We start from the raw sequence: 26,863 nt of genomic DNA on the forward strand, positions 1-26,863 counted from the left end.
AGGGTGAGTAAATTATTATTACAGAATTTAATTTTTAATGCAATTCATATCTGTCATGCATCTCTGTTTTTAAAACACAAATTCTGCATATGATCAGTACACTGCTGCTCTTTAGGTCAGTGTTTGGTCGGGTTTTTCGTCAGATGAATGAACACAGCTGCCCATAATTGACTTTGAGCGGCTACAGACGGGATTAGAAGATATGACTCCTGATCTCTGGAGATTATGATTAGAAACCGAAAGGATGGACTTTACACTCAATGAAGCAAAATGTGTCGTTTGTCTCCTGGGATGAGAACATGGGAAAATAACACTCTAGCTTGATTAAAAAAGATGCCAAACTGAATCTTTTCTTGTTTTCACATATATCTGTGCAACTAAAAACATCTGGCTATAATATAAAATGCTATTATACATTATAACATGATATATAAAGACTATTTTCAGTATAGCAAACTATCATAATGCTCTTACTAGTATGTATACTGTCCACAGTATGCAATTTTTTTTGAATGACTAGCTTTATTTTTCCAAAAAAAAAAAAGATTCTTAGATTTTTTTTTTTTTTTGGCCTCATTATTTGATCACACTGTTAAAAGTGCACAGAACTGAATTAAAAATACACAATAATCATATGTTTCGTTTCTGATAAATATATTAACAGCAGTTCTCCACTTTCTTAAGTAAACATGCATTATGTTTAGGTCATGTGACAACTGTGGCATACTATTGAAAGTTAGTCATTGCATACTGTTTCACATATATTGTTTTTAAATTGTAGGCAGAATTAGCAGGTTTTTTTTTTTTTGTAATAGTAGCCAACAGCAATTCATGTACTAGTATTCATTCGACAAGAAACTGTAAAGAGATTGACTCTGCTGCCCTCTAGTGCTTCACAATGGGAAGGTTTCTGACTCTCAATGGATCCACAAAAAAGTAAAGTTCATGTTTAATTAATTTTATAATGAGTATGTACAATAAATACAAAAGTCTAATCTAAAATTATAAACTAAACCCCAGTCTGAAAAATTACATTTATGAACAAATGCATAAGTAAAATGCTTCAATATAAAACCATTATGGCCATTAAAAATGGATTTTGTATAGTTAAATACAGATACAATATACCACAAAATATGTACAAAAGTTCTTCATATGAAATATAGGCATAATAACACAGTAACTCCATTATGTTCTATGGCTTTGAATATTCACGCTTATTCTTCTTTTACTCAAAACGTTTAAAATGAACAAATCATAAACAATTATTGGTAAATAAGATTACTAGTGTTGGTAAAGTGCATTTTCACATGTCTAAAATGCAACCAGTTGGTCATTATTAAAAAAAAATTATAAAATTATCCCTTTACAAATTCACTTTATGTATTTCATAGAGTGCTAATGTTTTACTGAGTGAAGCAAATGGCCTATAATACAGTTAAAACATCTTAAACAAGGCTCTCTTTCTCTGCCCGTGTGTACGTGCACTAATAAACATTTACACTGGCACATTTTATCTCCCTTAGTTTGCTGTTTTTGGACTTCCAGAGCAGAGGAAATCCTCCATCATAAATTAAATTCAGACATGAATGAGGTACATAAATATTGATATAACACTGAGGAATTCATTATAAAAGTAGTGTCTTTCCCTTCAATTTTGAGACTTTATATTCATGTAAGCAAATTAACACTCAATATGACTTTGAGTATTAATCGCAATGTTTTAGCCAAAAATATCCACTGTTTAGTAATACAGCACATTTCTTATCAGGCAGTGTTTTGCTCTTCATTTAACATGGTGCATTTACACATGCAACTACTCCAAAATGCATTTTCCTCTTATTTTTTGAGACTGTGCATTCTGCTCCACTTGTCAATAAATGTTCACATCTTAAGGAGGATCTATGGATCATACATTCCTGCTGGATTCTACTCAACTTTCCAGATGCCGATTTTGCCATCGTCCTGCGCGGCTCCGCTGAGCACGTAGCGATCTTCAGCCGAGCACAGAGTCTGAACGCTGTCTGTATGTGCGACCAGCTCCTTCTCCACCGTGTAACGGTCCGTGTTCACCACGTAGATCTTCCCGCGGGCTTTTCCTGCGGCGCTGCGGCCGTGACAACCCACCCAGATCTGAGAGATTTTAATGCCATTATTAAGCTTTTACTTGATAAAACTCGATAAGACGGACAGATGTGTGGCGTGTCTCACCTGATTCTTGACTTTGATCATGCAGACGACACCGGCGCAGTCCTTGAGCTGGATTCTGATGAAGGGTTTGTTCAGTTCTCTGCAGTGCCACACACACAGCTCACCTGCTTCCGCGAAACCGGCCCACAGCTGCTCCGACTGCAAGTATATTCCCATTACAAACTTAATAATACTACAATTTTCATATAGAGCGCTGCAGTGATGATGTATTTTAGAAGTTAAAGGGATAGTTCAACCAAACATGAAAATTATCCCATGATTTATTCACCCTCAAGCCATCCTAGGTGTATATAGACAAACACAATCTTAAAAAATAATGGTTAATAAATAGAAATAACAATTCCAAGCATAATCCCAGATTTTGAAGCCCAAAAAAAGTGCATCCATCCATCATAAAAGTAATCCATACGACTCCAGAGGGTTAATAAAGGCCTTCTGAAGTGAAGCGATGGGTTTTTGTAAGAAAAATATCCATATTTAAAACTTTATAAACTATAATAACTAGCTTCCAGCAAACAGCCGCATACATCGAGTTGTGGTGAAAGAGTGACTTTTGATGTGATGATTGACGTATTGATCAAAGGATAGAGCAAAACTAAACACCGACCATGAATTAGAAGTCTAAAACGAGAATTAACTTATAACTCAATGTGCATGGCCATTTACCAGAAGCTAGTTATTATAGTTTCAAATATGGATATTTTCCAACAAAAACGCATCGCTTCACTCCAGAAGGCCTTTATTAACCCCCTAGAGCCGTATGGATTACTTTTATGATGGATGGATGCAGTTTTTTGGGCTTCAAAATCTCATTCCCCATTCACTCCCATTATAAAGCATGGAAGAGCCAGGATATTTTTTAATATATCTCTGAATGCATTCATCTGAAAGAAGATAGTCATATGTCTTAGGTGGCTTGAGGGTGAGTAAATCATGTTATAATTTTCATTTTTGGGTGAACTAACCCTTAAACATCACTTTGGTTCCCTTGACAAAAACCCAACAAGACTTTTAAAAAAAAAAAAAATTAAGCTCTGTGACTAACAAAATTTTGTTCATCATGTTAATTTTCATTAAGAATTTTGAAACTTAAAAACAATTACCAGAAGTAAGCTAAACTTAGGCTATAAACAAACTACACCAGTCACATGACTTTCAGATACATGCAACAACTATTTCAGTCTTTATTTAAAAACATTTACCCTGGAAGTTTGAGTTAGAATAGTTTACAGGAGTGTGATTAGAAACACAATGAGGATGTGAAAGCGACTTGTGGTGAGTAGATGATTTTTTCCTGTTCAGTGTGATAATGTTTAATGTCCCTGACAGCCTCTGTAGTCCCAGCGAGACATTTGTTAGCAAATGTCTTTTCAAGACATATAAAAGCTTATTTCAGGCATTTAACCCCAAACCCATAAAAAAAAAAAAACGATGGAACCGAAAAAGCTAAAATGGTGAGTTTCATCCCTGCAGAGGTCTATTAATCATTCATAATACTTATTTCATGAGGGAGAAATTGCTATAAATGTTCACTGTCTGGTGAAAAATCACAGACTTTCATTTACTTAGGTACTAGGGCTGCACGAAATATCATTTTAGCATCGAATGCAATGTGTGCGCATCTATAATAGTCACATCACAACATGTGCAATGTCAAGTATAGGGATCGTAATTGATCTGTACAGACCAATCACCACAGTTCGAAACGCAATGTTTCTCAGTGAAGGTTTATCACTTGCACGTGTTTTAGGACCTGTCAGTTTAAACATTCAAGCGATTTTAAACCATCTGAGTGCAAGAAGACATGGAAGAGAACTCAATTTGGTACTCACATGCTGTTTTCTGTGCGCAAACACTGAATTCTGCTCTCCTCCGCGTATTTTTATGCTTACATGGACACATATTTGCAAAATTATGTCAAAATGCCTTACTTGACGAGTATCTTCGTAAACAGTTGCTTATGTGAACAAACAATTGAGAAAGAAAATGCATGCATATCTTTATATTGGATCTGTGCATTCAGTCTTAAAGTGACAGCAGCCTAATAAACCTGCTGCGGTCTGTGTCATTAATGTTTTTAATGTCATTAATGTAATCAAACAACAAAATATAAAGAAAAAATAATTTAATTCATTTAATTTATACAGTAAACACTATGCAGTGTTGATTATTCAATTTTTTTTACCTGAATACTGTTAGACTTGCACTGATTTGCATCTTTGTTCTATTGTATTTATCTATGCATGTAATTTGTTTATTGTTTTATATGAAGATTCACTCCCCTGCAAAATCACCCCAATTTTTTTTTTTTTTTTTAGAATAATTAATTCTTTCCAAATTGAGCTATTCAACTAATCTGGTGATTATTTTTTATTTATTTTTTGTCATACTGCAATATATATAGCAGAAAAACAAAATATCACAATGTCAGTTTTGCAATGGTATTCTATTAGATACCACCTAGCAACCACTCAAAACACCATTTCCTGGAAAACATCAAAGCTTGTCCCATCACAGCTCCTCAGAGAGGCCGAGAGACCCATTAAAAGAGCTCGTAAATGACCTCACACGTGTGATCCATTAACCTAATGAGTCCTGAAGCCCAGCTGGATGGACACAGAGAGCCGGACAAGCTCACAGCCTCATTCTGAATCGAGCTGGAACGGAGTCTAGCCGCGGGGGAATTGTCAAACCAGTGATTTTTACCTCATTAAAAAGCAGGAAACTGCTGAAACCCCTCGGCGAACTCAGCAGGTGATCTGGAAGAGACATCTTACGATGCACCGTGCCGTTCCTGCGCAATTCCAACACACAATCACGGCCACCTTTAACACACACACAAAAAAGTTTGTAATGCAGTTTGTAATGCAACATTTTGACATCAACATTTTAATGATACAATTGTTTCTATTCCAATTTGTTATTGAAATATAAATTTTGAAACTGTTTCGACAATATTTCACTACCAAAAAATGTCCTTATAATATAATAATAGGTGAGGTAGACTTACAGCACCACAGCATGCCGTTCTGGATCTGGATGGACTGCAGTCTGTCACAGGAGACTCTGAAGTGTCGTCTGACCTGCAGCGAGGACACGTCCCACACAATCACACAGCCATCTTCACTGCATGAGTACGCCACCGTCTGACTGTAACAGACATCAGGCAAAAAAAATCAATTCAATTAGCACTGATGTTGGTTAATGACTGTTCTTCTTTGTCTACGTTACCTGAATTTGTCGACTCTCTCCTCCAGGGTGAGTCCGGTGACCTCGCAGCGATGCTCCGTCAGTTGTTTATTGCACGACACGCTCCGCGGGTTTATGATGTAAATGAACGAGTCCTTTGAGCCGATCCACAGCTGCTGCTGGTTCACTGCTAGCATGCAAGTCTGACAGGAGGGAAAGAAGTGTGCGTTAATACAGTAAACAGCAGAGGGAGCACTACTATGAGAGCTATGAAGAACAGAATCACAATAATGTGATGGAATCAAATAAAACGCAAAAAAAAAAAAAGTCATAGATGTGGCCTGGAGGATAATGCATGTAATCCAATATGTGCAGGAGACATGAGTTTGAATTCCCAATAGGCAGCAACAGCAATATGAAAGACTAAAATATAAAATATAATATTCATATATTATATATACAGAACTGTTTTTATATTTTATATATATATATATTAGTGTTAATATATGTATCATATTCATATAAATACATAAATATATGCTATAAAAAGTCACTTTTTATAGCATATATTTATGTATTTATATAAATATGATACATATATACACTAATATTTATACAGTGTGCAATATATATATATATATATATATATATATATATATATATATATATACTCTCTCTCAAAAAAAAAAAAAAAGTTTGTTATCCAGTGTTTCTGAATTGCTCTTAACACACAATCAATGTCTAAAGGCTGATATGGACATGATAAGGGGTAATGTAGTAATGGCAAGGCATTTCATACAGTACGTCATCCATCAAGGTCATTTAATCTATCTAAAGTTCCTCACCAGACGGGACGTTCCCACTTGAACAGAGTTCTGCTGCATGGACCAGCTGGCCGCGTCGAACACCAGCACCTTCCCATCACTCAGTGCACACCAGAGCTTTGGGTTCCCACCGCCGTCCAGCTCCGACACACCCAGCTGACCTACAAACACCCGACACACACTTCAGCATGCTGGAAGTAATTACAGGACGAGAATCTGGCTTTCATAACCGAGCACTAGTAAAATCCCTCCTGCTGTGTTACAACAGAACTCACAGGCATTATGGGTGTTTCTGCATACACAGAGGAGTACATCTGTTCTCAGTGTTTCTAAATGCTGCATTACCATGTGGATCTTACAAAAACACATCTAAGTCATATTCAATCAATATCCAAATTAAAATAAAGTAAGATCAAATTAATAATATTAAACAGAAATAGAATAGAAAATATTTAGCATAAAGAAAATAAAGCTTATTTTTAGGATCAGTACTGTTTTTTTGATGTTGTGGCATTATTTGCATGTCTACCAACCACAATTTCCTCCGTTTAAATCAGTTTTTTTTTTTTTTTTTTTTTACAGTAAAGACAATTTAACCCTAACTTTAAGGAGGAAATCTGTTTAACTGTCACAAAGCAAAAAATCTGAATGCTCCTAAAATCTCTTTTTATGCAAAACATCTTATTTGTTTTCCTTGTTGTTGTGGTGGAATGTGACCTGTAAATGTTCTCGGCAGGTTTTATGAGATCTTTTACAGTTTGTCACTCCTCATGAAAAGAAAACATGTGATTTTTGCTATTACAATCAGGAGATGGACAGTGTTTTTATGATACGCAACAGAAGGACCGAAGTATTCTGCTTCTAATCAGAATTATATGATGAGTCCTGATATCAGTGCTCTTGTGGGAAACCCAACAAATCAAACTTAGAAATACTGCCTTTGCAAACACCCTAGAAATCACAACACCTTAGAATTAAGGTGGCAAGTTTTGCTTTGTTTTGCATTGGATTATCCAGAAAATATAAAAATGTATTTTATTCTTGATCCGAATAATAACAACAAAAGTACATAATAATAAAATCATTTCAAATGCAACTGTAAAAAAATTAGATGAAAAATACAAAACAAGAATAAAAGTGTACTTAAAATATTTTCATCTAAAAGCAAAACCATGTGTCTTCAGATGCTTCTAAAAAGTATGAATACTTGGATTGGTCTAATGTGAAGTAGCAAAAGGATTACAGATGATTGTGACATAAAAGCAGCTTTCTCTGATCTCTTGCGGTTTTGAATGCATGTTGATACAGTCAGTATTCCCTGTAAACAAACCCGTCACCTGACCTGGACTCATGTTTGTTTAGTTAGTTTTACACCTTTAACAAACAGTAAAGAATGAAGCACTGCAAGGCTTCAGATCCTTGAATGAAGAGTCACTCGAGAGCAAAGGTTTGCCGTGACTTACAGTAAGTCAATCTGAGGAAATCTTAATGACATTAATGTACTGAGTCATGGAAATTTGTCGTAATCACACACTGGAAAGGCGGAGGAAATAACTGCGCGTGAACTCTGCCCAAAGCAGTTTCCGCACAACTGATTTGGAAACCTGTTCTTCTCCATGAACGCAGGAGCAGTAACATAACATGAATCTGCAAACTCCAGTGAGACGCTTGTGGAATTACCAGGTCAAACTGGTTTATCTGTGAGACGCTCGAAAGTAAAATCCACTTTTTATGAAACCAAAATATGTTTGCTCTTTGTCTTGGAGTTAGAAATAAACACTGTGCACAAGCCACATGACTTTCTTTATTCTGATGTTTAGCAGACTTACCAGGTGTGTACAGCAGGACGTCCACCGCTTGAGGAGACGTCTGGTCCAGAGATGGGTTGATCTTGTGTTTCAGGGTCTCAGATGTAGTTTTGGGGACCATCATGGGTACTATAACAAACCCAGAGATATACAGTCACTAAGAGTACATTTACATGTAATCATTTAGCCAAAGAGACTTACAATTTAGGACTACATACAGTCACTAAATACTAAAATGGCTATTTATCAGATGTAACACACACTGTAGGTGACACACGCACTGCAGTTTTTTACAACTTATTGGTTTTAGATTACAGGGCTGCTCATTAATGGCAAAAATCATAAACATGATCAAGATTATAATTACAAAGTCATTGACTTTTGAACTTGAATTAACAGGGGATTCTCTTTTAACATAATTCAAAAACAAATAAATAAAATTTTTAAATGCACTAACACTACAGTTTGGGGCGGTCTGTAAGATTTTTGTAATACTTTTATTCAGTAAGGATGCTTTAAACTTCATTAAAAGTGAAGGTAAAGACATTTATAATGTAACAAAATATTTCTGTTTCAAATAAATGCTGTTCTTTTGAAATTTCTATATTTATAAAAGAAGCCTGAATGGAAAATGTACCACAGTTTCCACAGATATATGAAGCAGCACAACTGTTTTCAACATTGATAATAATCAGAAATGTTTCTTGACTATCAAATCATCATATTAGAATGATTTCTGAAGGATCATGTGACACTGAAGAAGACTGGAGTAATGATGCTGAAAATTCAGCTTTCATCATAGAAATAAATTACATTTTACTATATAATCACATAGAAAACAGCTGTTTTACATTGTAATAATATTTCAGATTTTTTACTGTATTTTGATCAAATAAATGCAGCCTTGGTGAGCAGAAAGACTTTCAAAAACATAAAAAAAACCTTACAGAGCCCAAACTTTTGAACAGCCGTGTATACGTATATTTATATTTAAACAAATATAAAAAATAATAAACAAAAATAAATTAGATAACAATGAATAAGTTCAACTTATGCACTTCCATGATCTATTGAAAACTACTAAAAATACTTTTATCTTGATTATTTTGTTCATAATCGTAACTGAAAATAAAATTCAATTAAGCACCCAGCTCTACTTCAGACTAACATATAGTGACAAATAACAGACTGATTGGGCGATACACACCCTCAAGCTTCATCTTGTCAAAGTAGGCCAGTTTGGTAGCAGCGTAGATGGCTTTCTGTGACTGCAGGCTCCCGACCACGGCATCCATCAGCAGGACGTTTGTCAAGGCCTGCTCCATGAACTGAGGGTCCTGTAGCAGAGATATCACAGCACACATTCACACGATCAGGACAGACACTCCTGACCCTCAGGCCAAGAGACTCTGAGGAAGAGTAATTTGAGAAAGTGAGAATAACTCCAGTTGAAACCAAAACCAACACTGCTGCACTGATCTCTGACGCCTCACATCGAAACCTGCATTTCAGTCTGGTATCTACAAAATTGTGCGGGACTGTGTTATTTTACACTGTAGTCAGTGTTTTCAGTGTCTCAGAGAGATTCGGTTTGCAGATAATTTTGCTCCTCAAGAACTCCATCTTTGCATGTCGCGTTTAACTTGCATTTGGGAACATTTAGGTGGATGTTTTCAGCAGTTTCAGATTTATAAGAGTTTATAAATTTCTTGTCAACTAAACACATACGTAAAGGTCTCTCTGTAGTTTTCCGCCAAAATAAAAGCTCAAAAGTTTTAATGTTTGAAAGTGAAGAATTTACTTTCAAACATTAAAACATTCAATTTCATTAACATTTCAAACGTTAAAAGGGTTTCTTTTTAAATATAATTGTATTTTTTTTTTCATCATCATCATACATTATTGCTGACTCAAGATCCAAATGTAAAACAAACAATCAAACAACAGAAAAAAAAAAAAAATCCAATATATTGTATTAAAAAATGCAATAAATTTTTAAAAAAAAAAAAAAAAAAAAAAAAATATTATATATATATATATATATATATATATATATATATATATATATATACACACACACACTAATATTAATATACAAATAAAATGCAAAATACATCATATAAAAATACAATGCATTATTTCAATAGTAATCATCTTTGTCTTCATTTTTTATAATTAGAGTTAAAATAATAATAATAACAATAAATAATGTTGAAATAAAAACATTTTTCAGCAGCAGCTGCAAGATGTTTTCTTAATGACATGAAATGTTTATCATATCGTAGTTCAATTTGCAATATGACAAAATAATCAAAACAGGCCTATATTTTTTTTTAATCACACAGTGCTGTATTGTAAATAAGTTATTATAATTATTTGTTATAATTAGGGTTTAAACTAAAACTAAAATTCCAATAAACAATAGTTTAAAAGCAATAAAATAAGTTGAAATAAAAACATTTTTCAGCAGCAGCAATATGAGATGTTTTCTTATAACATTAAATGTTTATCACAGTTCAAATTGCAATATGATAAAATAATCACAACAGGCCTATAATTTTTTTTTTTATCAAATCGTGCAGCACTGTACTGTAAGTAAATAATGTAATAATACTAATTGAAATAAAACACACTAAAAAAAGATTAAAAAGTATTTTATTTGTTTACCTGCATCTGACATCAGAGAACTGTGAACGTGCCAACTTGTTGTTAAATTATTGAAATATTAATTTCAAATCTTAGGGGGAACTTTTATGTCAAATTTATATTTTATGTCAAAGGGGTTCGGCTGAATCCTTGAGCTTGAAAATTATTTTGCAAAAAGAAAAAACGATGCAATCATCAAACCTTATGATCGTCCGCCATCTTCCTCCCGGCCCACATCTCTTTGATCATCAGGTGCCAAAGGTCACACTCCGACTTCAGATTAGCCTCGAATGACTCCTTCCTGATGGCTGTTTTGATCTTTAGAGACGGGATCCTCAGCAGAAGGAAAGGAGCAGAAGATATCTTCACATCCTAGATGAAGAATAACATATTTCAAGGTTATGAGAGGAAACGGTTAAACATGGGTGCTTGGGTAGATGTAAGTGATCCTCACCTCAATATCTCTGAACTTGGTGATCTCAACGTATCCCGGTCGGCCCTCCGTCAGCAGGAAGAGCCTGCGCTGGGTCATGGCGATCTTGCCCACGCCGTGGCTGGTCTTGACGGATGACGAGAGCTTGTAGACACATTCGTCGGTCTCCAGGTGCTCCAGCACGACGGCCGGTAAGTCCACATCCTGAGCCGCCGCTTCAGTCTCCTTCCAGAAGCTGTAGAAGAAGCGGAAGGTCTCTGGATCCACCTGCTTCTGCTGACCTGTGTGGTGGAGATATCGAAAACTTATTCTAGAACAAGGCTTTTCAATCTTTTAGATGCCACTGACACCCAATATGATCATCAGAGTGCATCGGACCCCCACCCTAAAAAATATAAAGTTTTTGTATATTGTGTAAAGACCCAATTTATACTGTGAAAATTGTATATTATAAATATGTTAAATATTATTTAGAAAATATTTAGTTTCTATTACATTATCAATTTTTTCCCCCTACTCACTATAGTAATGTACTGTTAGATGTATTCATTATTTTTTCATTTATTTGAATAAAGTTTTGATTCTAGATTTATTTATTTTAATTTATAAAAAAATAAATTGTACATTTTTTATACTGGTTTTCTCTAAACACTCCCTTTATTTATTTAAATATTTATTTATTTATTATTTTAATCTATTTTATATTTATTTAATAAATTAATTTAATTTAATCTTATTTTCATTATTTGTTTATTTAATCAGTTTTTCTCCAAACTTTTCAATGGACCATCTGACACTCCCTTTATTCATTCATTAATTTATTAAATTTTTATTATTATATTTATATTTTCTATTTATTTATTTAATTAATCTTTTTAAATTATTTATTTATTTTTTTAATTTAGTTTTTATTTATTTTTTCATTTTTACACTGGTTTTCTTTAAACTTTTCCACAGACCACCTAACACTCCCTTTATTTATTTAAATATTCATTTATTTATAATTTATTTATTATTTTAATATATTTTGTATTTATTTATTTATTTAATTTATTATTATTATTGTTTATTTCTCCAAATTTTTCAATTAACCACCTGACACTCCATTTATTTATTTAATTAATTGAATATGGTTTTATTACTATTTATTTTAATATATTTTTATTATATATTTATTTGTTTATTTAAAAATATTTTTTATTCATTCATTTAATTTAATACAATTATTTATTATTTATTTATTTTTACATTTGTTATATCATTTTCCCTTAAACTTTTCCATGGATCTCCTAACACTCCTTTCCGAACCTAGTTGGAACATCCTAGTTGGAACATCCGTGTTCTAGGGAATAATCAAAAACAAAACATTGATTATAATGGCAGGGGAATGAAGTTTTAAAGGGACAGTTCACCCAAAACTGAGGATTCTTTCATCATTACTCACTCTTAAGTTGTTCCAAACCTGTATGACTTGATTTCTTCCATGGAACACAAATGCAAAAATACACACTTTGTGAAATGGGACCAAAGCATACACCAAACGCATAAAATTAGTCACATGACTCATGCACTATACATGCTCCTCCAGGTCTTGTGAAGTCATATGATGCTTTGTGTAAAGAACACATCATTATTTAATATGACTTCAGAAGACCAGAACGTCTTCTGTATTACATGGAAGAAGGAACCTCATACAGAACATGAGGGTGAGTAAATGATGATTATTGGAGATCTCATGACGTCTGAGATAAGGATGGTTCTTTACTTTATAGCTCAAAGCAATAAATCAACACGGTAAATCCCCGTAATGTGAGATATAAACGGCACACAAAAATATCTCCTTTAAACCTGACTGTCAACTAAAAAGCTTTTGCCTTGCGTTCTTTCCAGTTTTTTTAAAACATAAGAATGAGTCATGCTGCGTAGGAGTAAGAAATGCATCTCGGGTATCTGACACACATGAACACAAACTTGATCTACTAATACTGTCTGAGAACTGTGATGTGTCACACAGCCGTAAACGTTACATGACTTTTAAGAGACAGGAAATGATTAACCAGCGTTATACTGCTCAAGCAGCTGAGTGTGAAGAACAGAAGACTAAAGCTAGAGGTTAAACACGAACAGGGTTGGAGAATGCAGAGCTGAATATGGCCTACCTGAAGAACATTCCTTCACGCACACATTCATGCACATGCACATACGAGTCATGTGTGCTGAAGTGCCATGCCATGATCGTATTAGTACAGATGGCACACTGCACCAGCACACTACGCTTACCGTCCACGGCAAGGTAAAATACAGACTTGGAAGGGCCCTCCACACCTGACAAACCAAAGCCATTTTTACTAAAAACTCTAGAGAGGGACGATACAGTACAGCAGTGACCATATCAGCCAATATTAGCACATTTCAATTATTTAGATCCGTTTGATTGGGCCGATATTGGAAGCAGATATTTTCAGTAAATTTTTACTTTAATATATTGTATCTGTCTATCTGTCCATCCTTCCTTCCATCAATCCATTCATCCACCCATCCGTCCATCAATCCATCCATCCACCCACCCATCTGTCCGTTCATCCACCAATCCGTCCATCCATCCATCTATTCGTCTACCCATCAGTCCATCCAGCAATCCATCCGTCCATCCATACATCTATCTATCCATCCATCCATCTTTCTATCCATCTGTCTGTCTATCTATCCATACATTCATATATCGCTCTAACTGTACATATATTTATCTAACCATCCGTCCGTCCATCCATCCGTATACCCATCCATCGGTCTACCCATCCATCCATCCATCCATCCATCCATCCATCCATCCATCCGTCCATCCATCCATCCATCAATCTGTCTGTCTATTCGTCATCTATCTATCTGTACATCCGTTTATCTAACCATCCATCTATCCATCCAACTATGTGTCTATCAGTTTATCTATCTATCATCCATCCATCCATCCATCCATCCATCTTTCTATCCATCTGTCTGTCTATCCATACATTCATATATCTCTCTAACTGTACATACATTTATCTAACCATCCGTCCGTCCATCAATCCATCCGAATACCCATCCATCGGTCTACCCATCCATCAATCCATCCATCCATCCATCCATCAATCTGTCTGTCTATCCGTCATCTATCTATCTGTACATCCGTTTATCTAACCATCCATCGATCCATCCAACTATCTGTCCATCAGTTTATCTATCTATCTATCCATCCATCCATCCATCCATCCATCCATCCATCCATCCATCCATCCGTCTATCCATCCATCTATCAGTCTGTCTATCCATCCATCCATGCATCTGTCTGTCCATCCATCTGACCATTTGTCTATCTATCTGTCCATCAGTTTATCTATCCATCTATCTGTTCATCCATCCATCCATCCGTCTGTCTACCCATCCATCCATCTGTCCAGCAGTTTATCTATCCATCCATCTATCTGTCCATCAATCCATCTATGCACCTGTCTGTCCATCCATCTGACCATCTATCTATCTGACCATCAATTACTGACCATCTATTTATCTATCTATCTATCTATCTATCTATCTGACCATCCATCCATCCATCCATCCATCCATCTATCCACCCATTTATCCACCCATCCACCTGTTTGTCTGGCTGTATACCCACCCATCTTTGTCCATCAGTTTATCCAACCATCTATCCATCCATCCATCCATCCATCCATCCATCCATCCATCCATCCATCCATCCATCTATCTATCTATCTATCTATTTATGCATTTGTCTGTCCATCCATCTGACCATCTGTCCATCCATCCATCCATCCATCCATCCATCCATCCATCCATCGTCTGATGTTGCATTCAAGTCAGAAGCAGGTTTATTGGAGCAGATAAATTTTCAGCAGGTGATCTGGAGAAGTGTTCTGTTGAGTCACGCAGCATTGGTAAGGAATCGACCTCAGAATACTTGGATTGCAAGAGCAGGAAAGGTTGTCAGATTTGATCTCCAAGTTTGTCTAGCCAATTAGTTTGCTTGTCAGTTTGGCCCAATCATGCGACAGCTCAATTCTGATTGGTTGTGCTTTGTACCCACCCACAGTGAGCGCCTCAAACAGCCGCTGGATGGTGCCCAAATCCTTGACGATGCCCGACTCCTGGACGCGCCGCACAAAGTCCTCCACGTGCAGGTGCTTCCTGGGCAGTTCGAATCTCTTCACCGTCCCGCCATCCGGTTGCATACGCTCCCGCTCATTTTCTCTTTTCACCCGGCTGATCAGACGCTTCAATTCGGGGCGATGCTCGGCTGTCTTCCTTTCCTGCGGTGGCAGAGACTCAACCAGTGCGGTCAGCAGCTCCGCAGGAAAGATGTCCATGTCTGTCTTATACAAGCTCTGGAAGTCTCCGAGGGCGTCCACGCGTCTGCCGGCAACAGAGTTCACCAGGCCTCGTAGGTAATAGTAACGGGCCAGGAGGGCGGAGTCATCTGGGGTCGCTGTGATGGCTCTGCTCAACTGGCTAATGAGATCATAGTAGTACTTCTGAACGTACTGGTAGGCCAGCGGAGGAGGGAATTCTGGGAGTTTAAAGATTCTGATTGGCCTTGAGGGACCCCAGGAACCTGTTAACATAAAATGAAGATCATTTACAGATTACAAAAAAATCAAAACTGACTATATTTACTTTCTTTCTTAAATCAAAAATTTGCGAAATAAGCATATAGCAAATAAACACATTTTTGTTCCAGGAAAATGAACAAAAAATATTAATGACATCACATGCTCAGGGCATATGCAATTTTTTTTTTTTTTGACCAAGGGATCTGCAGAATTACAAAAATTATTTAAATTAATATTAATTAATTAATAATTTTTTTTTTTTTTTTTATATTAATATAAAATTATGTCAACACAGAAAACAATTGCATTCTTTACACCACATCAGGGGTCCCTGGTTAAACATGTTTCTAATTTGTTTGTGATTTTCAGTATAATGTGTTCTTAAAAGTTTCCTCACCGCTCTGTAAAGGCATCGTCCTTATTGACACCCGTTGGACCGGGATGGTGAGCAATCTGTAGTCTGCCAGGTTTGGCATACTCTTCCCCAGCCTGCTGCTCAGGCCGTTCTCTGGTCTGCAGTTCTTGCGGTTGATCTCCTCTATCGTGGGTCTGCGTGGAGACTCCGTCATGGTTTTCATCCTGAGGAAAAGACACGTTATCATGGAGAACTCATGGAGAAAATGTATTTTAATTCAGCTCATTCAAGTCAGACGATGAATTGAACCTTAAAGAAATACTCTGTTGTTTTTTAACATAATGTGTGGTACTGCAGAGATTAAATGAATGAATGGGAAATTAATGGTAAAAATGAATGGCAAACATGTTTACAGTAAATACACATATGGAAGCACAGGAGGTAAACTCACAGGACCATAAAATCTATGCCTCACTGTTTCAAAATTAAAAACACTGACCAAACCTGTCAAGTTACATGCACTCTAATGCCATGACCAGCTAAAAAACTAAACCCACTTACTTTTCCTTGTTCTGCTACCAGGAAGGGAGTACCCAAAATGATTATCTTCTTATCAATGGCAAACATGCAATACATACTGATAAATCATACTTTAGTTTTTCTGCCCATGTTACACTCGCCTTCTCTGATGCTTTAGAATCAAACGGGGCATTTTTGAAACACACTAGCATTTGCTGTCGTGTCAAATATAGTTTTTAACTTCCCCTTCCTTCAGTAACAGAATCACACGGAGACAGATTCATGCTTCATCCTCATTATTGGAGACTGAAGGAATGTTTTCCATTTCTTATCTTGTGACATTTAGTCGTTTCCTGTAATTGTTTGATTGTTTCTTGTCACCAATGAATTCTTTCAAATGCCCCATTATGCTATTTTCTTCATTTAGTTTTGAAGGTCTCTCACAATAGATTTACGTGCATTCAACTTTCATTTTCTCATAATATACACTACAGCATCATCTCTTTTCTCTCAGTGTCTGAAATGGTTTGATCAAGGATTTGGTCTCGCTAAACCCCGCCTTTAGTCTACTCTGATTGGTCAGAAGGCTCAGTCTGTAGTGATTGGTTGACCGTGTGTACAAAGTGATACGAACAGTTCATGCACGTAATTTAATCAAGTTTGCATACTGGTTTTAAAACATCTGGCTTGTTTTCCTGATTGTTACTTTAATGTAAACACACTTCATTTATATGCATTGACATGGTAGTTGAAGGCATGGCGAACAAGCAATACGAATATATGAAAATATGAAAATAACATATGAATATTCCTTTAATGAATGGAAATTGGACACAGAGAGAGAGGTAGATGGAAACAATCCATTACTGTTGACGTTTACATACCTCCGGGTCTCCGACCGGATGTTCAGTTGCATGCGAGTAAATGCGTCATTCTTCCTGTTCAAACGGTCCCGTAGAAACGAGTGGAAAATATGAGTGTCTAAAACCTGCAAACACACACACATGAGTTTGGTACAGAAGAATACGCTGAGTTCAGGCCTGAATATGAGCATCTATTTACCCTTTTGTAAAAGGTGTGATCTGTCGTATCTCTGGACCGGAGGAACTCCTCGCTGTTGAAAACACGATGCTCATAGTTCAGGAAGTCACAAACTTCACTACAGAAAGCAGAAAAAAGAAAGCAGATCAATCACAGAGTATAAAACAGCGTCACTGTGTTCAGATATAGGCAGGAAAAACTGCAGGATGAAGGAAGAAAACCTTTATAAAATGTGTTTTAAGAACATTTGATCTAGACAACATTATGCAATAAGAAGAGCTTAGCCAATTATAACTGAGGTCATTTGCATATGATCATTAGATTCCCATAACCGTTTTTTTTTTTTTTTTGTATGTTTTTGCACAACTTTGCTTTTTGCAGTCATGCTTTTTTAGAAGATAAACATTTACATGCAGGGAATATTTACAGTATGTTGCATCAGTGTTATTTTAGTATTATTTATATACTATTTTAGTATTTATTCATATGTTGAATTAGCTTTTATTTTTATATTTTCAGTTTTTATTTTAATTTTACTTAAGTTTTTTTGTTTTTTAAATAATTTTGGTATGAGAATTTGCCATTTTTATTAGTCTAAATATTTCTATTTAGCTTAAATTTATTTTTATTTCAGTTTTAGTTTTAGTAATTTCAGCACTTCAGCTTAAACTTATTTTAATTAGGCAATATTTCTAATTCTCAGTTTAGTTTGAGTTTCTTAAAGTATAAGCTTTAATTAATTTTATTTTATATATTATATTATATTATATTATATTATATTATATTATATTATATTATATTATATTATATTATATTATATTATATTATATTATATTATATATCTTTTTATTTCATCTTCATTTCAATTATTGCTATCGTGTCTTGTCAGGGTCAAAAAGTGAGTAAAACACGATCGTGCAAAATGCAAAATTAAGACTTTGGTGCAAAACTGACAAAGATATAATATAAATTTCACAAAAATCATCCGATTCGAGCTCTTCATAACTGCTGAGCTCCAGACCTGAAGACGTTGACGATGAGCTCCATGGTGACGTTGAGGATGACGCTGTTGACTCTGTGCTGCCACTGTCTCCTGTGAGCGCGCAGCTCGTTGATGTCCGTGCGGCTGCCGGCGTGACACAGATCTAGATCATAGTGAACCTGAAGCCCTCTGGCTCTACAGAAACACACACAAGACAGCTAATCACTGCAGCATGACAGAGCTCACATTCACACAACAACCTCAAACTGAAGAAACAGCACACGATCTGAACCCTGCAGCTTATGTTTTGGATGACACTGTTTATTTGCCGTAATTATGTTCATTACTAGCGATTAACTTAATCGTGTCTCTGGGCTCCTTTGAGTTTGACGCTTTGTACACAGCAGGATCATGTTCAACAGTGAGCGTAAAATCCAGTGAATCACCTCAAACTAAAAATGAGGGATGCGATGTTGTGTTGAATACACCCTGTGTGAAGTGTGTCATGTTTTCAATGTTAAGATGTTAACATACTTTCTTCTAATTCAGTTTGATGCTTCTAGTGGTTTCACTGGATCTACTAAATAGAATTTCTGAAGGATCATGTGACACTGAAGACTAGAGTAATGATGCTGAAAATTCAGCTTTGATCACAATTACAGTTTACAATATATTCACATAGAAATCAGTTATTTTGAGTTGTAATAATATATATCACAATGTTACTGTTTTTACTGTATTTTTGAGGCCAAACGATATTGTACATGGTATGAAAAATGAAACAGTAATTTTGAGTCTCTTACCGGGATATAAAACATTCTCTGGCTTCCAGTGGCACATCTGGAATATCAAGCTTGCCTAAACTTGAACACATCACTGTTCCTTGGTCAATGTCTATAAGAACCAGATCATCCAACTCCTGCAAAAAACAAACACAGGAATCGGTCATCAACTGAGAAATGAGCCAGACATCAATAATGGCACTAGATCAGTGGCTCATCAAATGTCTAATGGGGTCTGAAGATGACTTAAAATGATTTAAAATGAGACAAAACAAGGAGTAAAAAGCTAAAACTACTAAAAATCCAGATATTTCTTATTTGAATTCACCCTAACCCCCTTAACAACAATTTCCCAACTGTCCCAAGGTCTTGTACATTAATAATTTATATATAGATATATATTTTTTTATTGTATTATACTGTCATATTTTGTTATATCTCAAAAAACAAAAAACAAATTGTTCATATATTTTAGTGGCCAAAAGTGATGTACTGAGAGAATATTTGTTCAATTAGAATAGAATAAAATAGAATAGAATAGAATAGAATAGAATAGAATAGAATTATTTGTCATTGCAAAGCTATGCAATGAAATTTTGTGCTTCTCCTCAGTGGTGCATCAAGATAAAAACATGTATATAAACAAAATACAGACAAGAATAAAATATAATCAATAAAAAAAAAAAAACATTATTGCACAAACCCGCAGCTTAATAAAAAACAAAACAAACAAACAAAAAAACAGTCTTTTTAACTAAACTTTTTTTTAGTTTTTTAACTAAAATTCAAACCATCAAAATATTAGGAAAATATTTAATATTTTTAATCACTAAACTTGGTTAAGGTATTTATCCGATCAAATATTTTGTTTCATTTTTCTATGCATTTTTTTGAATAGAAAAATAAAAACCTGTAAAACCTGTAGTTGTCATAAAAGTGATAAAATATCAAGCAAAACATTTACTAAGGGTTTCAATCAAACTCAAGTTTGGACGATGCAATCAAACCAAGTACGATATGAAGCCGGTCCGTACCTCTGCGACCTCATTGAAGTGGTGTGTGTGGCAGCCCATCAGGTAGGCCGTGGGCGCCATGATGAAGTCCAGCATTTGGCGCGACAGGATGGGTACGAACGGATGCTGCCAGCGCAGCGGGTGAATGAAGATCATGAAACATTCGGCGACGAGTGTGAGTTTGGCCCAGTTGGTGGACAGAAACACCACCCTCTGCTCCATCAGGATACAGCTGATGATCTGAGAGGAACAAAACCATCGAGAAGTGAATATATGAGCATCTCCTCAGAAATTAGTTCACATTCTGATCCAGGTTAAACCAGTTTATACTGGTTTGGTGCCGATTTAGACACCAACTGCTTCTAAAAATGACTTGCAATGTTGCAAAATTGGATATACAGCTTATAGCTTTTATTCATGTTTAATATTTTCAGTTTTCATTTTCATTTTAGTTTAATTATTAGTATTTTATGCTTTTGCCTTTTTTTAGATATTAGTATTTAGGTTTAATTTATATTTTATTACAGCTTTATTTTAATTAACAAAAATGTTTTTAATAGTTAAAGATGATAACCTTGCTAAACCAACTGACCTGCAGGATCTGTTTGGGTTTGAAACACAGAAACGGCAGGTGAAGATCGAGGTCCAAAACGGGCCGATCCACATCCAGTCTGGAGGGAAGTTCAATCCGAAGGGGTCTGAGATTAAACACCTAGAGACACATCCACAAAAGCCAACAATAAAGTAGCTGACCTGAAAGAGCTAGTCAGAAATCTAATTAAATTTATAGTGCTGGTTCATGTGAACGGTCAGGGAATAAAGACACTCGCCACATGCAGCGGCCCGGGAGGCGGGAGGGGCACCAGTGCCAGTTTGGCGGAAAACTCCTTCACTTGCTCTTCAAACTCGGTCATGCGGGAGGTCTTCAGCTGGAGCAAAAAACTATGATGATGGCAGAGAAAGGAAACGGTTACAGCTAATACTTCATTTCATGTTACAGCTGATAATAATATGGATTCGGGTCTTACCAGGACAGACAGTCTCTGAGGGCATTATAATATGGATATTTGGAGATGACACATATGCTGTATGTGGTGTAGAGACGCTGGAGTTTGGTCGACTGATGGCCGTTTTGATGCATCGCATTATCTTGTTGGAACTACAATAACACAACAAACATGACAAAATTAATTAGCTACTGCATTTTAGTAACTTTTTATATGAGAATATTATAAATAATACATATTTTTCATTATATTATACAGCATGTAATTTTTTTTTAAAAGAAATTAATACTTTTATTCAGCAAGGATGCATCGTTTCAAATAAATGCTGTTCTATTCATCAAAGAATCTTTAAAAAAAAAATATGAAGCAGCACAACTGTTTTCAACACTGATAATAATCAGAAATGTTTCCTGAGCAGCAAATCATCATATTAGAATGATTTCTGAAGGATCATGTGACACTGTAGACTGCAGTAATGATGCTGAAAATTCAGCTTTGATCACAGGAGTAAATTACACTTTACTATATATTCACATAGAAAACAGCTATTTTAAATCGTAATAATATTTCACAATTTTACTGTTTTTACTGTATTTTTGATCAAATAAATGCAGCCTTGGTGAGCAGAAGAGACTTCTTTCAAAAACATTTAAAAAATTTTATTGATCCTAAACTTTTGAATATATATATATATATATATATATATATATATATATATATATATATATATATATATATATATATATATATATATATATATATATATATATATTTGATGTAGTAGTTATCAATAAGAGTATGTTTACGAAACCTCACATGGATAGGCTTGCAGTACTGAGCCACCACACCATGAGTCTGGGTCCCGAACACATCTGTGAACACCAGGAAATGATAGGAGTCTTCTCTGCACTCATTGGTTATTCTCAAACCATCTGAACGAAGACAAACCAGACTCTGTTAGAGTAAATGTTAGATACAGAATTCCAGGCTGAGGCGTTTGTGAATGTTACCTGGGAAACAGAGCTGCGGCAGGGCTATGAGGTCAATGTTTTGCGGTACGCTGAGGTCATCTGAGATTACGACTGCCGATTCATTGATTTTGCCTGAATCGCTGATGGTTGAAACCGGTCGGTCCCTCTTCTTAAAGGAGCGTCTCCTCTGGCCTCTGCTGAAGGCTGGAGCGTGATCCTGAACAACACCGTTACTGGAACTTTCTTTCTTCACAAACGGTGGAGCGTGAACCTGCAGCACCTCCGCCTCCACCAGAAGCTCTCTGTCTTTACCCTGCAGCCAAACAACAACAACAACAACAACAAAAAAAAAACAAAAAAAAAAATATTATATTATATTATATTATATATATATATATATATATATATATATATATATATATATATATATATATATATATATATATATATATATATATATATATATATATAAACAAAATGTTGCTTTTATTATTATTATTGATGACGATGGTTAATAAAATTGTATTTTATTTTTAATTACTGAAATTTCATGCATAAATACAGTATATTACATTTTATGAATTTTATGAATGAACAATATATGCATTACAAATAAAGAAATAATATATTATACATATATTTTTATAAAATATATATATATATATATATATATATATATATATATATATATATATATATATATATATAAATTATAGAAAATGTATTATACATATATTTGATATTAATATTGAATTATTGTGAAATATATATATATTGTTTTTTTAATAATATATGTTATATATAAATTACAGAAAATGTATTATGCATATTATTTATATTAATTATGAAATCACATTTTTTTTTTAATTTTACATTTTATGAATTCCTATGTGTGTGTGTGTGTGTATATATATATAAAATGTATTATACATATTATTGATATTAATAATGAAATCACGTTTTTTTTTTTACATTTTATGAATTATGAATAATATATTTTTTAAATAAAGAAATAATAAATATTATATCTATATATGTATGTGTGTGTGTCTGTTATATAAATTATAGAAAATGTATTATACATATCGACAATAATAATGAAATCATATTTTATCTTACTTTTTTACATTTTATGAATTATTATAAATATATTGTTTAAATAAAGAAATTATATTATTTATAATAATAATAAATACATCATATATAAATGATAGAATATATATTTACATATTATGAATTATTATGTGTATATATATATATATATATAATTACATTTTAAATCACATTTTATTTTAAATTATTATATTATATATATATATAATTTTTAACATTATTATTATTAATTATTAATAATACAGATTTTCATTGTTTTTTGCTCAACATTATGCACAGAATGAACATGAATATTAAAATGAAGAGTTTGAGATGTCTCACCAGGCATAGTTCTTTCAGACGTTCATTTGATACTCCGACCACCAAACACGCCTCCAACAGACCAGACGGGCCGTTATCCGCCATCAGAATCGCTTCCGTTCAGCTCTGGCCGTCAATGATCATCCAGACACTCACACAGGCAGTATTCAGTCTTCAGTCTTCAGCTTCATTGCGGTTCGTCAACTTCCTCTAGATCTGTTAAGTGGTCACAATGACTTCATCTGATGCTTCACCAGACATTTTTAGCATTATTGACTGAGGCAAGCATCACTATTACTACTGCTTATGGTTAGTCATGTGATATCTAGAGATCACAGAGACCTTGTGGCAGATTCTTTTCACTTCAAACAGGAAGAAAATACCTATCAACAACCAAGTATTATATTTAAAGATTCATGCAGATCAAAAGGAAGTTTGCTAATTATGTGGTGCAGAATTTCAGCTACTGTATGTATAAACCATCAGTATGTAAGACGTATAATGTCAGCACATAGCTGATGTTTATCTGAGCTAAAGCTCCAACATCTCTTATCCGAGTCAAGGATGAAGTGATTGATTCACATGTTATCACTGTGATCATTCATAAAACTTAAGATGTAAAATCTTCCCTGTCAAAAAACAGTGTGTGATTTTCTCCAGTGGATCGCGTCAAGTACAACATTAAAACATTTTAATTAGACATCTCTATCATAAAAGTCTGATAGTCTGGTTGTCCTTGCATGCCCTGCTGTTTTTCCATCCGAATAACTGCATGCAATGGATCACTCCCAGTGTCAACATCTGCTTTTAGTCAAAATCTGGATCAAGATCAAACTAAGACTAGAACTGAATATGAAACTATGACAGCTCTGTTCACTCAGAGAGCAAAGCATCTACTGTGCGAATGTAAGTGTGTTCTGTTTACATGACATATACAATAGATGCTTTGGTCACTCTGATGCAACACAGACCCTGAGCCAATGAATCTTGAGCCGGACCGGCGGGTGAAGTCACACAGTGACAGAGACAGCATTCATACCGCCGAAGCGAAGCTTGACAAAGACGTCAGACCGGTTGGGAAAAACCAAGAAAAGTGAGGTTTGTCATTCCTGAGCACATACCTCCTTCTGCTGAGCTAAACTTCATCTAAAACTACTGCTACTATATATGACCCCCCTTTTTATTCATTAAAAATTCGTGACATATATAGAATATGTACTACTGGTCAAAAGTATTTATTGCATGAAAAATACAGTAATATTGTGAAATATTATTACAATTTAAAATAGCTGTTTTCTATGTGAATATACTGTAAAATGTAATTGCATTATGCATTACTACTCCAGTCTTCAGTCATGATCCTTGAGAAATCATACTGCATATGAACTTTATATACAACTATATACTTGCACAATATATATATATATATATATATATATATATATATATATATATACACACACACACACACACACACACACACATACATACATATTTATATGAAGACTTCAGTTTGAAAATTTCTTATAAAATGAGCATTTTTATCAAGCTCTTATGTTTCGATTCAGTAATTTCACTTTAATGGCAATTAATAGGTCCTTTTCATTGCCATTAAAGTGAAATAACTGAACATAAACATACAGGCTTGATAAAAATACTCTTTTTATAATAAAATATCGGATGGCACTTAGAGGCTTTTGCATCTTAAGTCTTCATATATATATATATATATATATATATATATATATATATATATATATATATATATATATACACACACACACACACACACAGCTAAAATCTTGATATTGACAAAGGTTATCCTTGTTAACATCCAAACAACACAGTAAACCAATTTAATAAACAAATTAAATTAGCATAAATTACTGTCTATTCTGTTACTAATTTGACTTATTCTGTGAGATTTCATGCACTACTTCACATCTGCTCTCACTTTCTATGAGCCACATGCGCGTTCACAACCGAAACTAGTGAAAAACACCGAACAAATCGAGTATAATCAGTTGTTACAATGATTAAACACACATAAATGCTTCATATGATGCATGTATAATATAATCAAAGTTACATTATTGATCGTGTGTACATCAGTGTAACGCTGCAGGAGCAAAAAATAATCATTAAGATTCAATAAATATAATTAGTAAACAAACCTTCAGTGTCCGCTGCGACTTCTAGTGAGAAAGTGCGTTGTCAGTCACTTGTCCTGAGTTAAAAGTGAAAGAATAAAGCGAAACTGTTGATGTAGTGCAGATTTAGTTACAGAACACGCCTCGTTATGAACACGAGGCGAACTGACCCGTCAAACTCTTTATGAAAAGATCTCTGATCCAAATGACTAAACCATACTATAGGAAAGGCTTAGCTCATGAATATCAATGAGATATTTCTGGCGTTGCTTGGTAACCTTTTAAAGCGTCCATTCAGATGACCTAATTAATATTCTCGTCGTTAGCGCCCGTCTTTTCGGCCAATCAGGTAGGACTACAAGACGAACGTCACTTTACGTAATTAATATTAATATGCAAAGCGGTCGACGTAGCAGAATTCGTAAAAATACTGACCAAGAGCAGAAAAAACAAACATTTGTTGGACTAAAAATCCAAATCTAATCCACAATATCTCAAGAACATTATGAAGCATATCTAAAATATGATTTTTAATTGGAGTGAGACGAATGAAGATCCATCGATAGAGACTAACAAACTGTATTTGTATATACTCTTGACTAGACACGTATTCAAACTATAGACAAGTCCATTTTAATGCTAAAGCGCCACCTAGTGTCTATTTATGACAAAAGACTGTTCTCAAATAAAAAACGATTTTACTCTTACAAAAACTACCATAATAATTAATAATTATATTCTTTTAATTTTCTTACAGCACCATGGTATATGGGAATAAAACATTACCATTAAAAGCATATTTCTGTATATATAATATTAATATCTGATGCTATCCATAATTTTTGTAAGTGAAAGCTGAATTAATGTCTTTTTTTAATTAATTAAAGTCTTCAAAAATAAGATTTCATT

General features: G+C 34.4%; 1 protein-coding gene across 2 annotated transcripts; it reads right to left on the bottom strand.

Moving 5' to 3' along the window:
* Nucleotides 1–948: 948 nt before the first annotated feature.
* On the bottom strand, nt 949–26,231 carry dennd3a (DENN/MADD domain containing 3a). Of its 2 annotated transcripts, XM_067412017.1 has the most exons (25): nt 25,979–26,231; nt 23,826–24,020; nt 22,431–22,704; nt 22,237–22,352; nt 21,442–21,572; nt 21,244–21,355; nt 21,006–21,125; nt 20,435–20,653; nt 19,422–19,537; nt 18,658–18,813; nt 17,658–17,754; nt 17,480–17,583; nt 16,119–16,300; nt 15,199–15,723; nt 13,392–13,436; nt 11,133–11,392; nt 10,880–11,050; nt 9,240–9,369; nt 8,054–8,161; nt 6,246–6,385; nt 5,443–5,603; nt 5,222–5,361; nt 4,918–5,036; nt 2,212–2,349; nt 949–2,133 (listed from the first exon to the last, which is right to left on the bottom strand). In XM_067412017.1, exons 2-25 carry the CDS (start codon nt 23,907–23,909, stop codon nt 1,930–1,932), a joined length of 3,852 nt encoding a protein of 1,283 aa, XP_067268118.1. In that variant the 5' UTR covers nt 23,910–24,020; nt 25,979–26,231; the 3' UTR covers nt 949–1,929. The 2 variants fall into 2 exon arrangements, with proteins under 2 accessions (XP_067268118.1, XP_067268119.1); XM_067412018.1 differs by lacking the exon at nt 13,392–13,436 and having other exon boundaries at nt 25,979–26,230.
* Between the last annotated feature and the right edge of the window lie 632 nt (nt 26,232–26,863).

This window comes from Chanodichthys erythropterus, chromosome 15 (assembly GCF_024489055.1).
Source record: "Chanodichthys erythropterus isolate Z2021 chromosome 15, ASM2448905v1, whole genome shotgun sequence".
In the NCBI taxonomy this organism is placed as follows: domain Eukaryota; kingdom Metazoa; phylum Chordata; class Actinopteri; order Cypriniformes; family Xenocyprididae; genus Chanodichthys; species Chanodichthys erythropterus.

What these genes read in the sequence shown, in the direction of transcription:
- dennd3a (XM_067412017.1), bottom strand. Translation starts at nt 23,909, where the DNA reads ATGGCGGATAACGGCCCGTCTGGTCTGTTGGAGGCGTGTTTGGTGGTC. An exon ending in AGTACTGCAAGCCTATCCAT is followed by an intron (nt 21,573 to 22,236) that starts GTGAGGTTTCGT and finishes GTGTTATTGTAG; the next exon opens with TTCCAACAAGATAATGCGAT. An exon ending in CCAAGTTCAGAGATATTGAG is followed by an intron (nt 11,051 to 11,132) that starts GTGAGGATCACT and finishes TTCTTCATCTAG; the next exon opens with GATGTGAAGATATCTTCTGC.